We start from the raw sequence: 16,437 nt of genomic DNA, 5'->3' as shown, positions 1-16,437 counted from the left end.
GGACCAGACGAGATACCAGCAGAAGTCTGGAAATCACTTGGAGATGAAGGGTTTAATTTCCTGGTATGGTTATTCAATGACATCATACAGAAAGAGAACATGCCAGAAGAATGGACAAAAAGTATGTTGATCCCCATATACAAAAATAAGGGAGATGTTCAAGAATGTGGTAACTAAAGGGGCATCAAGTTAATGAGCCATACAATGAAGATATGGGAAAGAGTAATCGATTAGAGGATTAGAAAAGATGTAGACATAAGTGAAGAACAGTTTGGATTTGTTGCTGGTAAAAGTACAACGGATGCTATATTTGCTCTAAAAGTGACCGCAGAGAAGTATAGAGAAAAAAAAGCCTGTTCATTGACCTGGAGAAAGCATATGATAGGGTACAAAAGAAGAAATGTGGTACTGTCTTAGAGCAAAGGGGCTAACGGAAAAATTTATCAAAGTTATCCAAGATATGAACAAAGGAAACAAAACAGTGGTAAGGACAGCTGTTGGCTCAACTGATCCATTTAATGTAAGAGTTGGATTACACCAGAGATCTGCTCTCTGCCCACTGCTGTTTGCAATAGTAATAGATGTTCTGAGAGAACCAATTCGGCGAGAGGCACCATGGAACCCACATAAATAAATAAACCCCCCCCCCCCAAAAAACCTGAGCTTTTACACTGCCTGGCTATACAATATCCACTTATTAACATTTCAATGTCCATAGCAGAACTCAAACCAAGAACGAAGACCACAAATCTGCACAAAGGATAACAAGCAAATGATACTGTCCATTTAAAGGTATAGAAACCGGATAAACTAAAGACTACTGTTAACTGAATCCTTATTAGGATATAACATATTATGGTCAACAGAATGTTGTGGGGAATCCCACATTTTGCAGCAGAAATAGTTTCCTTTTCCATCTCTTGTTTGTTGACATTGGCAAGAATGTGAAGAGTAATGTCCAATTTTAGTGTTGTTTACTTGTGTGGATTAACCATCACTGATTTCGTTAAGCTGTCTAGATCAAAATTGCAAATGAAATGATTAAATGAACGACAACCTTATCAATGCATATTGCATATGGAATGTCGGTAGGCAGCCCGCATTCTCTGATTGGCCAAGAAGCAAGCATTGTCATCGGTTGTTATCACTTAGACTAGAAAGCATTGATTTTATTGGCTGGTAAGCAAGTCTGTTTTCAAAACTAATTCACTCTCTGACTGGCCGTCAGATGGGATACTAATTCAGCACTAGCAGACATTCACTGATTGATGAACAAGCTGCCATTTCATTGGACGCCTAAATTTATTATTAACATTTTCAAAGCTGTCTTAAATTGGTATATATGTTATTTATTAAATTTTATGTCATTATATTAGACATTTCATTACTAATAATATATAGGGATAAAAAAAAAAGCACTTTGACATGACAGTTAAAAGTGAGAAGTCGTTATGATCCATGTCATAATTAAGTTGGTTGGACCATCACAGCATCTGTTATTAACTGCCAGAAGAAGATTGTATAGACCCTGTAACGTGTTTATCGTTTTCCTCCTCCTCCCCCCCCCCCCCCCCCCCCCCCCCCAAAAAAAAAATAAAAGAAAGAAAGAACAAAAACAAACAAATAATAATTTTAAAATGTCAAATGAATCAAAAGCCTCTAAATGAAATTACCACATGAACCTTTGGAGATTTGGATCATTGGGCCAGTAAAACGGTTTCTGGGTAAACATGAAAACAGTGAATGCATTGATGGTAACGTAAAATAAAAACTCAAACAATAAAGCTGTCTTTGATGGGAGATTCATATTTAAACGAAGAATATAAAATGGAATAATATAATACCGAAACTCCAAAAGAGCTTGGGGAACTAGACATAAACTAATACACAAAATGACAGAGAGCCTCCAAAGCATCCTTTTGTGGATTGTTAAGAGATAAAAATTTACTAAACTAAAAAGGTAAACGGGAATCACAGCATACCTAGCCCATGCAAATCTTCTGAATAGTTTTGACCAAACATAAAACGTATAATGTCTATTATCACTCAGTGTGTACTTGTGCTCGTATGTGTAGTACTTGATTAACAAGTAAGACAAAACAGCAAATAAAATACATTTCATAGGATTTTTCAAGACAGCTTTAACACATTGAAATATATGTTTAGGATGAATGCAATGAATAAAAGTAAATGCAGTCGAAATAGCAAGAAAATATAGCACCTGTGGAAAGTTAAAAGACGCTTGATGATTGGATTTGTCCCCTACAACTATTCCATTGTTTACACAAACAAAGACAACAAAGCCAAGTAGTACAGACAGGTAATAAACAGTGGACATCAAAATGTCCTTTACTAAATTTACAAAACAAAGAAATCCTTGATTGAAGACTAGGCTCAGTATTGATTTAAATTCTTGCCAGTCTGTCATTGTTGAAAAATTTTTACAAGTTGTTTTATTCTGTTTCAGTCGTCTCTCTAGCACCACTCTGGCACTCATTGACAAACAAAACAAGACCCATATGACATTAGTTTGTCTGAACAGAATGGATGCCACACCACTTGCAGATGCCAGTCCATGATTTCCTCGCAGACAGAGAAAGTACATCAATAATGTGAAGAAAACAGCACCAGGGTCTGTGTAGTAAAGCCAGGAAAAGAAATACAGGACTGGAAACAATGACATGGTCAAGGCATTCAGCAAAAGGTGGCAGACTGGACCACGGCGACTCTAGAAAAAGACACAAAAAGAAATTAATACGTTTTTCTTAAAGTTGATCTAAGGTTGTTAAAGCTGTTGTTCAATTTTCTTAATATCTCTCATATGCTTTTAAACACTATGTCATATGAATTTAGAATAACACCAAAAAAAATATGGTCAAATTGGTACATAATAAATACTTGTCTAAATAACACCCCTATTAAAAGTAACCAGTCTATTAGACACACAAGAGGGAGGGGCATTGCAGTATGGATTTGTGAGGTCATCTGTGACCATTAACCCATTGCTGTCCAGGCATAATCTAAAAAAATGTCTCTTGCAGACCATGCAAGGGGAGATAACTCTTCCCAATTTCATAGTAAACTTCATTCAAAAATTCATTGCAAGAATGTGAAGCATGCTAGAAACAAAATAAAGCTGTTTTAGAAAGAAGAATGAATGGCCTTTAATTTGATGTATTATTTTGGTTGATTTATATTTTGAATTTGAAAAAAAATTATAAGTTGAAAAATATGTAATAATATTAAAACACATGAAATCCATTGTCAATGTCATCAAAATTCGCATCCAACTCAACCTCAATGTCTGATTCAGTGTCTGAATGAGCACTATCATCGTCACTATCCAATAAAAAACGTTGACCACGCCAGAGAATTGAGGAATTCAAATGCCATTCCAGAAAGAAAAAAAAGGACTTTACCACACCCGATTTGCTCAACAAACGATCGGGAAATTTCTAGTTTCACTTTCACTCTTTCTCTACTTTCGTTTTCTAATATAAAAAGAAGCGGTTCTACACACACTTTTAGTTTACGGGTTCAAAGATGCTGGGTACCTGGCGGGTGACAGCTGGCGATTTGAACTGTTTGAGATGTTTTTTGAGCGGGTGATTACCAGCGATTTGGGCAGCAATCTGTCATCTGCATTTTTTGCGGCCGCAAATATCAGGGCGATCCGCAAATTTTGGCAAATTTCCCAAAATTGACAAATCGCGGCAAATCGCGTGGCAAATTTTGGGGAAAAAAAAAAGAAGCGAAAACAAAATAATGAAAAAAAAGTGTGAAACGCTTAGTTCTCGTCGGCAAATTTCTCGGTAAATTTTGGGGGTTTTTTTGGGCAAATTTTAGGTCCCAATTTGGCAAAAAATGCTGATGACAGAGCAATGGGTTAAATAGGAGGCAAGGGGGCAATGCATAGTTTAGACAACAGGTAGACAGTGACTTCCAAGGAGAGAGTAAACGATATCCTTTGTTTTGGGATTGACAGCTGTGCATTGTGACCAATGGGTTTGATGAGAGCTTATTAGACAAGATGCGCTACACGACGATAGAGACAACGAACGATAGAGTGAGTGGTCAATGCTCCGTCCGCTCAGTTTATCGTCGTATTTATTGTTCGTTCCACTCAAGAGAGAGAGAGAGCACTCTGCAAGAATACTTTATGAATTGATTTTAATTTTTAAAATATTTGTAATTAGGCATAAGTGGTTATGAATTCTATTAACGAATTCAGATCAAACAAACAACAACAACAAAAAGAAAAAAAAAAGAAAAAAGAAGAATGACTCACTTCTAAACTTATAAAATCACCAAATGTACTATTATGCTACAGATAAAGGGTACAAATAAAATTTACACCCGTTTGCTCCATCCCCTTCCCTTTCGATCATCTTCTCATCCAAGGCCATCAAGGGTCTTGTGCCAATTTTGACATTTGGCGCCAGTGTGACTAGACTAACGTCATGAATATGGGAGTGTCACCAAAGTTCATACAACTGAGCAGAGGTGACAAAATATGACACAAGACTTATTGTGATTTTTCTGGTGAACAACCACTTGGCGGAAAATGTTTGACACGGCAAAAACAGACGAAAATTGAAAAAATGCTAAAATCCCAGAATTCAGCGGAAGATTATCATCATTGATATATATGGTATGAAAATGATCAAGGGTCAAATCAATATTGCTATAAAAACATACAACAAGCAGTGGTGAAAACTGTGTCCCATCATTTTATCTGAAATCGACCAAAGATATCACAGCCATGAACGGTCAAGGCCGTCTCAGAGGGAAAATGTTGCAATAGTGGACAGGAAACTCAACTTCAGTTAAGGCAAATTAACGCAACATTTTCATTGATCCCAATGTGTTGCGATTATCCGGAGTGGACTGTATCTAATCATTAAACTTCCTTTTACTCATCCACATAGTAACGTTCATCTTCAGTAAGTCATAAGTCAACCAGGAAAAGGTGACTTTGTATGAAGTGAAGATCTCTCTGCTGTGTCACACTAGAAAAACGATGCAGACTTATGGAATGGGACATTGTTCTCAGCAATTTCTTTATGGCAAATCTTTTTAAATAAGCCTGTAATGTCTAGACAAGTAGGATGTCAGATATCAAGATGCATTTCACTTACCTGAGCATCCAAATACAATTGTTTGGAAAGCAAAAACAATAAGGCGAAATTTCCACAACAGTACAACAAATTCCCAGCACGTAGGTTGTATATGGAGCAGAGAGAGACTAAATCATCCAAGCCAAGAGAAAAAGGAAATATGATGACAAGGGATGAAATGTACAAACCAGGAAGCGTTGTGATCATGGGATCCCACTGAAAGAATGAAAACAAATAGATAAGATAGAAAATTCAAAGTGAGACAATGCAGTCACCAAAAAAAAAAAGAAGGGGAAAGCTAGCTGTTATTGTGGAAAAAAAAAACAACTCCAGCAGCACCGATTACTCACATATCAAGAAAGCACACATTAACCCTAAAGCCCTCTATACACATTGCGTCCATTTGAAATTGGGTAGTCTTTACGATTGATCGGTGCAATTTGTCACACTGGATTTTTCCACACACACGGGAGACAGTACAAGCAGTATTAATTAACCCTCTTCTTACTGACCATTTTCAGAATGGAGTGTCTACTTATACACGGTAACTGGGCACCTAGCCTCAGGATCTACAGCAACATTGTACCGTACATTGGAAGGGAGGGGCAGGGGCATTGAGCTTGGTGAATGTAACTAATGACCTCGATTTCTTTCATTTCTACCCCCAAACCCCTTTGTGTGTGTGTATGTGTGTGTGTTATACATAGTGTGCGCTTAGCTAAGAAACTCACATTGCCATCCGGAAGTATAATGGCAATAATGTCCCAACACACAAAATTATGTGTAACCTTCATCGTTCACAGTCTGGTTAATAAGTTTAGTGAGAATTACTCATAAACATGGATGGCAAAAAGCAATTACAAAGACATGAGTGATGTCATCTTCGTTCTATATATAGGCAGAACGTAAGCAATAGCAGAGCTGCCAGACGGCCAAATGCTTGATTAAATTGGCCAAATAGTAATAGAGAATCTGTAGTTTGGTATTAGACACCCACTACCCGATGTCTTGTCATTAGCCTAGGCCTAGTGAAAGACAAATCCTACATGTATTTGAAACCGAGCAGAAAGTTTTCATTTTACCATGAGATGCGAATGGGAAGGGATGACAAGAGAGAGAGAGAGAGAGAGAGAGAGAGAGAGAGAGAGAGAGAGAGAGAGAGAGAGAGAGAGAGAGAGAGAGAGAGAGAGAGAGAGAGAGAGAGAGAGAGAGAGAGAGAGGGAGAGAGAGAAAGAGAGAGAGAGAGAGAGAGAAGGGGGGGGGGGGCATGCGGGAAGATGAAAGTAACAATGGGTCGCCTGATGATGTGGATCAAAGGGGTGTTATAGAGGTGCTTTATGATACATTGTTCGTGCAATTTTAACTTCTTTCGTACAATTTTAACCTCTTAAAAGTAACACTGATTTTTTTTCATCCAGGTAATAGTTTCCCTATTAATGCAGACTACATCGTTTCCACCAATTAAGGTATAATCATATAGGTTGTCTTTTAATGATAACATTAAGATTATGATCTGGCGTTAGGTTAAAGTAAGATTAAATCTCGCCTTTAATGGGTCAAATTGTATTGTTTGTTGATTTTTTAAAATAACACACACACACACACACACAGAGCGAAGTCCATTGCTTGTATTGCAGCAGCAAACCAGTTAGTGGAGCTATTGTGTACGTAGATCCTGAGGCTTGGTGCCCAGTTACTGTGAACGTAGACATTCCGTTTTTCAGAATTTTCCCCAATACACCCAACACGAAAACATATTTTTCTTACTCAAACAGGAAAGCAACAGTTACAGTTACATTCTAAACATAATACTATAAAGCAAATTGATCCCTACAAACAGTTTCAATGTTTTATAGCGATAACAAAATAAATAAATTTTGTGATGTAAAATTGAAATCAGAATGAGAAACTATTGGTTTTATCGTAACGAATATGAAGATTTTCCTATGGTTGGTAAGGAAAGGGTTAAGGCTACGGCTATTCGGACTCGAGTCACGGGAAACAATTCAGACTCGTGTCCGAATTGCCACTTCGTTTTAGTTATTATTATTGGCAGACGTGTCAGGCAATAATCACCTGTCTGGGGATACGAAAATTGGTTATCCCCAGACACCTGTCTGGGGATAACGAAAAGGCTGGGCTTTCATTATCCCCAGACACCTGTCTGGGGATAATGAAAATTCGTTATCCCCAGACACATATTTGCAACTCCGCTCTTTTAAACAATTATCCACCTTCCAGAATATGGAATGTTTCCAAATGCACTTAGAAATAAGAAAAGTTAATAAAAAAATATCTATAAAAACATAAAATTAACCAACATTAAATCAGTTGTTACTACATATACACAATATGCGTCGACTTCAAAGTGGGTGTCATGGCCGAATGGTTTAGTTGTCTGCCCTGGAAGTTTTACCAGAATCGACGTTGTGGGTTCGAATCCTGGTTCCACCTCTTTTTTTTTTTTTTTTTAAATTCCGTCTTCTTTTTACAGAACGTTGCAAGGGATAAATGTCCCATCCATCCTCACCCCCCCCCCCCACCACCTTTTTTTTTTTTGTGCAAGTCTATTCGTTTCTCCTTTTTGTTTGACCATTTCTGGGCATGAATTTCTTAAAATTGTTTTTATAAAAAAAAAAAATATTGTTTGTTTTTTTCTCCTCTATCTGACCATTTGGTCGCTCTCTGAATATTTCTGTTTGTTTGCTTTTTAATTATTTATCCTTTTTAGTCACTTTTTGAGATCGGAGTGGGGACAAATATGACAATTTGCTAGAAACTAGAAAGGAATTAAGGAGAGAGAGAGAGAGAGAGAGAGAGAGAGAGAGAGAGAGAGAGAGAGAGAGAGAGAGAGAGAGAGAGAGAGAGAGAGAGAGAGAGAGAGAGAGAGAGAGAGTTTTTAAAAAAAAGAGGTGGGGGGAGGATGGATGGGACATTTATCCCTTGCACCGTTCTGTAAAAAGAAGACGGAATGTAAAAAAACAACAACAAAAAAATAGTGGCGGAACCAGGATTTCAACCCACAACGTCGATTCTGGGCAGACGACTAAACCATTCGGCCATGACACCCACTTCGAAGTCGACAGGTGTCTGGGGATAATCACAGCGCGGGCAATAACAAAAGGCCAAGCTTTTTATTTTTTTCCAGACAGTGTCTGAGTATGGTAATAATAAAAAGCCTGGCCTTTTGTTAATGGCAGACATGTATGGCAATAAAGACAGCCAAATTTCGCTGAGACGAGTAAATAAACGGCATGCGTATAAAGTAGATATATGATGCGATATCGAAAGTAGATAACAGATTGGGGAAAGAAGTTATGATTGTTTCCACTTACGTGGGAGAAATTTTTGGCACAAAACACTTGAGCTTGACGAACATGAAATATTTCGTCCATATACGATCCATTTTGCACGGAATTAATGTAGTGAAAAACAACAAAAGTAACGATAAAAAGGCCGGACGTGGCTGCAGTCATAATCAACATCATTTTTGTTTGTTTTGTTTTTGTTTACCGTATTTATCGTAAATCTCGCTATCGATTGATTACGCGAGAGTGTGTGATAATTTTCAGGTCACGTGACAAGTCCATCAGTCGAAGGTAATATGGCGGTTGTTCAGCAACCAGGTATGAACGGAGACATACCAAATTTCTCGATTGGCAACAAAGGCGAAGATGCATTCGTCTGTGGAAATCTCCAAGAGGAGGTAAGGTTGGATTCAATTGACCATCTGGGCTCTAAAAAAATCCATTCTGAGTAGGATGAGGTGCATTCTAATCTCATTTAAAACACCCAACTATTATTTAGTCTTCTGCTATTTTTGCTTGCGTTTTTATTTTTAACTGTAAACTAGAAATTGGCAGAAATATCTCAGTTCTCATCTGAGACAGACGCAAACACTTGTAGTCTACAACTTTCTGAATGAATGAACGCAAAAGTTAACTCATCTATTATATTTTATTAAGTAGTTACTCAATGAAGTCGCAATCTCACAATCAAAACAATCGTATGTCGTCTGCAAATATTTTGTCAAGAGTCTGACATTGTCAATGTTATTGTTTACAATTTAGTTTTAATCAGCTGTGTGGTGTTTGCGACTTAACTGGTCACTAGAGAAAGGTGATCAGTTCCACTATATCACCATAATCGCTACAACCACGATCAATTGATCATCGTCATCACTACTAGAGAGGTGGGCCGGTGGATCTGACATTAAGTAAGAGTAAGAGAGGTGGGCCTTTGGCCTACCAACCTCCGCTGCACGTCCAACTCGCCTTGAGCATGCATTCACGTAAAATATAAAGATTTTTATAAAAAACCTACCTCTGTTTCAAAAACTAGCATCTTTCACCTTTCTAAGAAACATTTTTATTTTTCAGAACTTTAGTTCGTTAAAAAATACCGGCCAATCTAACCCGTTGAGTCGAATGAAAACGAAATTTTGTTTACACGGTTCAAAGGAAATGACGCAAATAAGCTTTCATGGACTTCCTGTGTTGTTTTTACAGTGTCACGTGACCGTTTTGAGAAATTTGTCGTCTGCTACAAATAATTAGACCGGTAGGGGGTAGATATTTTCGTTGAAGCAGAGAAAAAGTGAGTATTATTTCTTGTACTCGTAGAGAGGCCTAGGGTCCACCAGCAGTCAAGTTGATTGAATGAAAGAAAAAAGGCCTTTTTTATCCGCCGCCACCACCACCTTGAAAGAGTCGGGGCGGGGGGGGGGGTGCATGCCGACGAAAGGGAGACGTGTCGTTTGGTGACCTTGGTGACATAGAGCATCTCAAGGATGCTGGCAGCAGTTGCAGGTGTTCTTAACCCCTTAACAGCGAAGCTAATTTTTTGCTTTTAGATAATAGTTTGCTTTTATCTTTATCATTGTTAACGGGGAATACAGCGTTTCCACCAAGAGAGCAGGCAGACTATCGCAACTCGGACTTCAATTGTCTATAATCGTTTTGCCGTTACTTGTCTTTTGATGATAGAAGATTTGGTGTTAGGTCAAAGATCGAATTTCGCCGCTAAAAGGTTGCATTGCTACTGGGTTTGCTCCCCCCCCCCCCCCCCCCCCCCCCCCACACCTTCTTTTTTTTCTTCTTTTTTTTTCACCTTAGTATTGTTGATTGCTGCTATTTCCTTTTTTATGATTAGCAAGTGCCGTAGGAGTCTCACAGGATGCAGGAGTACTGCAATTAACCCTTTGCCAGTGACACTGATTTTTTTGTTTTCAAATAATAGTCTTCATTTATATTATTTTTTAACGCAGAAAAAAAAACGTTTCCACCATAAGAGCAGTAAGAATATTGATAAAAAGCGCTTTGAGCACGTTGGGTGGATATTGCCCTATATAAAAGCTCAAGTTTTTAAATTGTAATTTGTTTTTTGTCTTTTGATGAAAACGGTAAGATTTTATTTTTGGTCCAAGTAAGATTGATATTCGCCTTTAAAAGGTTAAGTTGTTTTGTTTTTTTCAGGTTTTTTGTTTTGTTTTTCAAATGCGGATACGCTGCTTCTTTTTTTTTCCTCAACTGGCAAGCTATCGCTGTACTTACCCACATAGCTTGCACACACAAAAGGATACATCTAGGTCACAAAACCTTACATCCAGGTCACAAAATCAGACAACTAGGTCACACATCAAGACATCTCTGTTCCGTTTGTTCCAAGATAGCAAAACAAACCAGACGTTTTGGAGTTCGAAAGAGCTTTCCATAAAATATTTGGTATTTGCAAGACCCCAGAAACCAATTCCCTATACAGCTCTTGTGCACGGTTACTTATGACCTTGATTTCTTTCGTACCCACCCCCCAAAATCCCACTTATTGTGTGTTATAGGCAGAACATAATAAATACAGGGATGTAAATCTTTCAGAATTTTTCTGAATTCAGAATATTTCAATTCATAAGAAAAAAAATGAAAATAAAAAGAATATAAATAAATCAAATTGATAAAACAAAATATTTTAACAAAACGTATTATTAAATACTACTGTAATATAATATGGTGCATATAGGCCCAGGCATGACAAGCACTTTCTGTGTGCACTGAAACACTCCACTTGCTGTTTGGTGCGGAAGAGGTTATTTTCACTACAAACGTGATAACGTTATTTCCAGGCCATGAATTCAGACAGAAAATTTCTGACTGATTCTGAACTACATGGCAGTAATAGAGGTTTTTCAGAAAAAAAAATTCTGAAATTTTGTTCGGTAAATAGCCACTTTGGCTACATATCGAACATAATGTATAAATACCACTACCGGATGTTTTGTTTTCCTTTTTCGCAAATCAATGGATGCTTGTTGAAGTGTGGCGGAATTTGTGAATTTCTTCTTGGTTGAAACCCGAAGCTAAGTTGATATTTTTAGCAAATCTATTTTGTTACTGTTGCATGTGTTTGTTTTAAATTTATGTTACATTGATTTCTCTGGTTTTGGATTCGTAATTCTGATACTTAGATAAGATTCTAGAAAATTCTAGGACGATCCAATCACGTTGTTTTGTTTGGGTCTTAGTAAGAGAGTGAACTTACAGAATCAATCACAATCAGTCAATCAGATCTCGGCATCGGGTGATTTTTAAACTGAGAATCCTCAATCTTTATTTTAGATTCACCACTTTTCTTCACTTTAGTTCTTTGTAGTTATAAATTTAGACAGGCGTTTTTGAAAATGGCATCAACAAAGGTGACTGAATCAAAATCAAAACATCGATTTGTTGATAGACAATCTCCTATTGATGTTATAGATGTAACATCAACAAACAAATTTAGATGGGAATGGTTATCCCTTAAAGACAATCTGGGAGATTTCTTTTCAAGTTACATAAGAAAGATAGAGAAGGATGGGTTTGCATGGTGTTGCCTTTGTAAATCTGAGATTAAATATAGTGGAGGTGGTGTTCGATGCCTAAAAGTTCACTCTAAAAGTAAATCACACGAACGTAACAGAGCCATAGGGCCATTCCATGGTAACTGATGGGACATTCAGAGCATATTTTCAATGAAATAAGATACCACAGAACTAAGGGAAACAGATTTATTCACACTTTTATTGCTTAAATGTATTGAATGGCAATGAAAGATTGTAACAAAAGTGGTAAATAAAAAAAAAATTAATTATGGCTCATTTTATGATCTCTTAACCCTTCGGTAACTGATGGGACAGAAAAAATACCACCATTTTTATACGTATATTACAACTTAAAAATTCTCTGAAACTAATTTACTCCAATTGTTGTTTTTGCTTTGTATGTATTTTAAAATAGTGTCTTAACATACAGTACAAGAATAAGAAGTATGAAGCAGCAACTTTTACGTTTATAGCCGATAATAAGTGACACTTTGAGTAACTGATGGGACACTATGTTGGTAACTGATGGGACACGAAAGTGACCAAGATAGAAATAAAAATAAATCACAATCTTATTTTCAAGCAAAGAATGTTTGTACTCTCAAGCCTCATTAAACAAATTAAAAAGATCATTTCAGGCCAATTAACAGCATAATTGGTTTGTAAATTTAATGCCTTATAGCAAAAATAAAGTGAACAAAGATATCCATCTGGCGACGCAAAGTAGTAGTAAACTTGTGGGAAACTAAAATGAAATTTAAGTGTCCACTAACAATCCAAGTAACACCATGATCAATTCAGTTGATTATTAAAAGTAAAAGAAAAATGATAATAATCATCTTCTACAAATTAAACTTGACATTGCAACAGGTGGGAAAACAATTGTTACTATTAAATTTAAAATCAAAAGACGTACTGACTACACTGGCACTTGTTTCATTCATTCAGTGTCATGTTCTGTGACTGACTAGATTATCATGAGCTTTGCCCATTTGTAAATGAATTATTTAATAATATTAAAAAGGATACGTAATTAAATGATGAAAACTGACGGCTTAGAAAATTTGAAAGATAGTGCTTTTTAACACCCATGAAACCAGAACAAGAAAATAAAATTCATCCACTGAATAAAACAATTCTTTGTCACATGATGACAACTTTCAACAGAACAGCTAAATAAAAAAAAGGGAATCAGATTTATAAATCTTTTCGGGAAGCAAAGGCTGCACTGATGGTGTTGAGGTCTGGAATTGTAAATTGCAAGCAGCCTTCTAAGTTCACAGGTCCATAGAAAATCGCTTGTCTGTGGACTGCATCTGTATCATCTCTTTCAGGCCATGAAAAGTAGCTGATGCCACCAACCGTTGTTTGTGCAGGAACTTCATGTTCCAAATGTCTGGCTTGTTGGAATTTAAAACTCTTCCTATGTAGAATCTGTCGACATAGTCAACAGCATAGTACTGTTCAGCACTGATGATAACATCAGAAGTTGTGTGGTTGCACAGTGTTCCCTGAGAGGAAGATGGGTCTGCAGTTGGGGTACTTAGAGTGGTTGACTTAGCAGATGTTGGTCTGAATATTTGAAATGATTTTTGATCAACGCAGAGATTGGTAAACGGACTGATGGATGCAGCAGAGATTGTTGTTTTTGATGTTGGTTTGAAGAAGTGGAAAGATCTTGTTTCCGGTATAGTTTTGGGCTGGTTGAACCGCCAAAATGTCTCGAGTTCCGTTTGCGTTTCGGCAACCTGATTCTTTGATACGTATATCACATTGATATTGGTACAAGTCGTCTTTGCCTCGTCCGCAAACTGCTCTGCTGAGTTGATTACTGCTGTTCCTCTTAATATCCGTCTCCATACGGCTCGCTTCACAGTGCCCCCAATCCCATCGATTGGTCCTTTCCCGTGGGATGTTGCAAAAAAGCTCCAGTCCATGGTTTTCAATTTTGGGTGCAGCATAGTCGGTTGTGTCATTAATGACAAATTCGCACAATTTTTAAATTGACCACCACATCCATCTGAAAAGACATGTAATTCTTCAACAGTTCTTCCAGCATTTTCCAGTTCTTTCAAGATAATTCTGTTATATGTGGCCACTGCAAACTTGTCATGCTCCAAACAATCACTTACTAGGGCAAATGAAGCATAGTCCTGCTTGCTAAAGTAAACGATAGCAGTGAAGATAGTGACGCCTGCTGAATTCCAGTGAGCAGTCATTATTTCATTTTGTTGTTTCAATGAAAAATTTTCTGCGAAGTCTTCTTGTAGAATAGCAGTGGTCGTTGAAGTCAAGCAGTTCTTTAAAGTTTTCATTTGATGAAGTTGGCACTTTGCTAGAAAGCTATGTATGCGCATTGTCTGTAGCTGTCTACGAAGCTCTTGTTCGAGGTCATCCAAAGCCATCTCAATCAGTTCTTTCTTCGAGTTTTTTCCCCACTGGTAGAATGCAAAATTTGGATGTGTTAGCGGAAACAAGAGCATGATTTTTTCTCTGATGATAGCAGTCACATCATGGCACTTGTCACACGTTCCTAGTGAACAGGAAGTTGTTGGGTCCTGGCAAAGAGAGGAACTTATCAGTTCTTCAGGTTTTGGAACTTCATTGTTGTAGCTTCTCAATCCGTTTAGAAGTAGCTCAAGATTCTCATGATATATACAGCAGCATACATGGTGGTCTTTCTCGGTTATAGTTACGACATGTTGTGGTCTCAATTGTGCAAATTTACTTTTACCCACTTTGATGTCTGGTCTTTCCTTTTTGAACTGCTGGAACGCTTCCATAATGTTCATAAGCATAACACGTTTCTGGATCTGCTGTTTATTTCCTTCACTATCTTTAACTGTAACAAAATCCTTTTTGCCTGGACTTTGGCGGGAAATTTCATCATTTTCATAAAAGCTCGTGATCATCTTTGTTAAGTTCTCAGACTCAAACAAGTTTCTCCTGGATGTTTTTGATTTCTCCACAAGAATACCATGTTGTACTGCCAATTTTTTTAATACTGCAATTTTACGCCTAGGACTTTGAGGTAGAGAATTCACTACTTTTCTTATAGCTTTTCCCTCTGACTGGACACTAGAAAAAAGAGGATTGTGCTTAGGGGAAACACTAGAAACTTTGGCTTTTCTTCGTGCCTCTCTCTTTCTACGCGTGTTACTGAGTCTCTCTGCTTTGCGCTTCTCCTCACTCATGCTTGCCCGATATTTCTTCGCTTGCTCTTTATTTTTCTCCTTCACTTCTTTTTTCTTCTCTTCCCCCATTCTTTCTCTGTACTCTCTCATTTTTGTGCGGGGTGACTTTGGAGGCATTTTGTCTTTGATACAGATCTGGGCAAGAGATAAAGATAGAAAAAAATGTCAGAATAAGCTTCAACAGGATGATAGGAACTTTCTCAGCACCTCCCCACAAAAGTCTTTCTCAGACACCTCCCCACAAAAGTCATTTCTCTCTCCTTGGGATTTTAATTGAGTTAAATTCATTTTGAGTCTTCAAAATCATTACACAAGGATTGAACAAAGCTATTATGCAATTCAAACATTAATATTTAAAGTCTATGTAAAAAAAAAAGTAATGCTTTACTCCTCTCTGAGCCAGTAACTGATGGGACAGAAGACTGACACAGCTCTGTCCCATCAGTTACTGTCCGTCAGTTACCATTGTAACGCGAAAAAATGATAAATATGGAAATTAACTTTATGGTCATTCTAACATGCCCTATGCATTGACAGAAAATCTAAAGGCTCAAGCCATTTAAAAAAAAAATTATGGCAGCTAAGAAAACTTTATGTCCTAAATGGTAACTGATGGGACACGAAAATTGAGTCCTCATGAGTGACGATTTCTAGTGTAATATGACAATTTTAAAATATTAAACAATAGTTTCAAGTAGTAAAACATGTTTTTAAATATAAGAAACAAATTCAAGTACCTGTGATGCCAAACGGTGCAGTATTGGGCTTCAGAAGATTACCACTTTTAGCAAATATCTGGCTTGTAAACATGTGCTGTTTTTCAAGATGGCCGCCGAGTCACATGACCAAAAAGGGAGGTTACTTTTATAACAAAAATAAAGTTTAATTAGTCCTCTAAAGTTTACACCAACTTTTATTTGAGTTATACCCCTTTGAAAAATTAGTTCCCAGGTAACATTTTACATGGAATGGCCCCATAGATATTTCAAATCAAAGACTCCCAGCAGCCATGCAAGCTACCAGAGACAAAATAGATGGAACATTTTCATCTTCTAGTTTGACAACATTGCCTCTCCCATATGGAGCAGCTCCTAATTTAGATAGTTTAGGACTTGCTAGGGAAGACTCCACTGTGCCTACTGGCCCCAGGCCAGTTTCACAAAAGGATAGAATTACTCACCAGGAGGCTTTCCTGTGTTCTTTTATGGCCGAGCATACTCTACCTCTTACCATGGCACCTCACCTTATTCAATTTGCACAGGAATTAGCAAAA

The 16,437-nt window shown here is 37.3% G+C and overlaps 3 protein-coding genes across 4 annotated transcripts in view; 1 reads left to right on the top strand and 2 right to left on the bottom strand.

The window, feature by feature from the left end:
* Positions 1 to 1,567: 1,567 nt before the first annotated feature.
* Positions 1,568 to 8,626, bottom strand: LOC144975043 (dol-P-Glc:Glc(2)Man(9)GlcNAc(2)-PP-Dol alpha-1,2-glucosyltransferase-like). Its single transcript, XM_078918718.1, has 3 exons — positions 8,453 to 8,626; positions 5,139 to 5,333; positions 1,568 to 2,728 (listed from the first exon to the last, which is right to left on the bottom strand). Exons 1-3 carry the CDS (start codon positions 8,603 to 8,605, stop codon positions 1,670 to 1,672), a joined length of 1,407 nt encoding a protein of 468 aa, XP_078774844.1. The 5' UTR covers positions 8,606 to 8,626; the 3' UTR covers positions 1,568 to 1,669.
* A 79-nt stretch (positions 8,627 to 8,705) lies between these two features.
* The window catches only part of LOC144975042 (serine/threonine-protein kinase A-Raf-like), a 65,735-nt gene continuing 58,003 nt past the window's right edge, over positions 8,706 to 16,437 (top strand). The window contains exon 1 of one of the 2 annotated variants that reach the window (XM_078918717.1): positions 8,706 to 8,823. In XM_078918717.1, coding sequence (XP_078774843.1) covers positions 8,722 to 8,823 — 102 coding nt within the window. In that variant the 5' untranslated portion in view covers positions 8,706 to 8,721. The remainder of the gene's footprint in view (positions 8,824 to 16,437) is intronic. The other variant, XM_078918716.1, reaches the window with a different exon arrangement.
* LOC144975547 (uncharacterized) lies at positions 13,248 to 16,021 on the bottom strand. Its single transcript, XM_078919708.1, has 2 exons — positions 15,902 to 16,021; positions 13,248 to 15,299 (listed from the first exon to the last, which is right to left on the bottom strand). The coding sequence occupies exon 2, from the start codon at positions 15,279 to 15,281 to the stop codon at positions 13,248 to 13,250; it is 2,034 nt and encodes a 677-aa protein (XP_078775834.1). The 5' UTR covers positions 15,282 to 15,299; positions 15,902 to 16,021.

Source organism: Berghia stephanieae, chromosome 6, assembly GCF_034508935.2.
Source record: "Berghia stephanieae isolate SIO BIC M18660-M18661 chromosome 6, UCSD_Bste_1.3, whole genome shotgun sequence".
In the NCBI taxonomy this organism is placed as follows: Eukaryota; Metazoa; Mollusca; class Gastropoda; order Nudibranchia; family Aeolidiidae; genus Berghia; species Berghia stephanieae.
The sequence above is the reverse complement of the archived record's forward strand: the minus strand, read 5'-3'. Positions and strand labels throughout refer to the sequence as shown.

What these genes read in the sequence shown, in the direction of transcription:
- LOC144975043 (XM_078918718.1), bottom strand. Translation starts at nt 8,605, where the DNA reads ATGATGTTGATTATGACTGCAGCCACGTCCGGCCTTTTTATCGTTACT. An exon ending in GTGCCAAAAATTTCTCCCAC is followed by an intron (nt 5,334 to 8,452) that starts GTAAGTGGAAAC and finishes TCATTCTTTCAG; the next exon opens with TGGGATCCCATGATCACAAC. An exon ending in AATTGTATTTGGATGCTCAG is followed by an intron (nt 2,729 to 5,138) that starts GTAAGTGAAATG and finishes GTCTTTTTCTAG; the next exon opens with AGTCGCCGTGGTCCAGTCTG.
- LOC144975547 (XM_078919708.1), bottom strand. Translation starts at nt 15,281, where the DNA reads ATGCCTCCAAAGTCACCCCGCACAAAAATGAGAGAGTACAGAGAAAGA.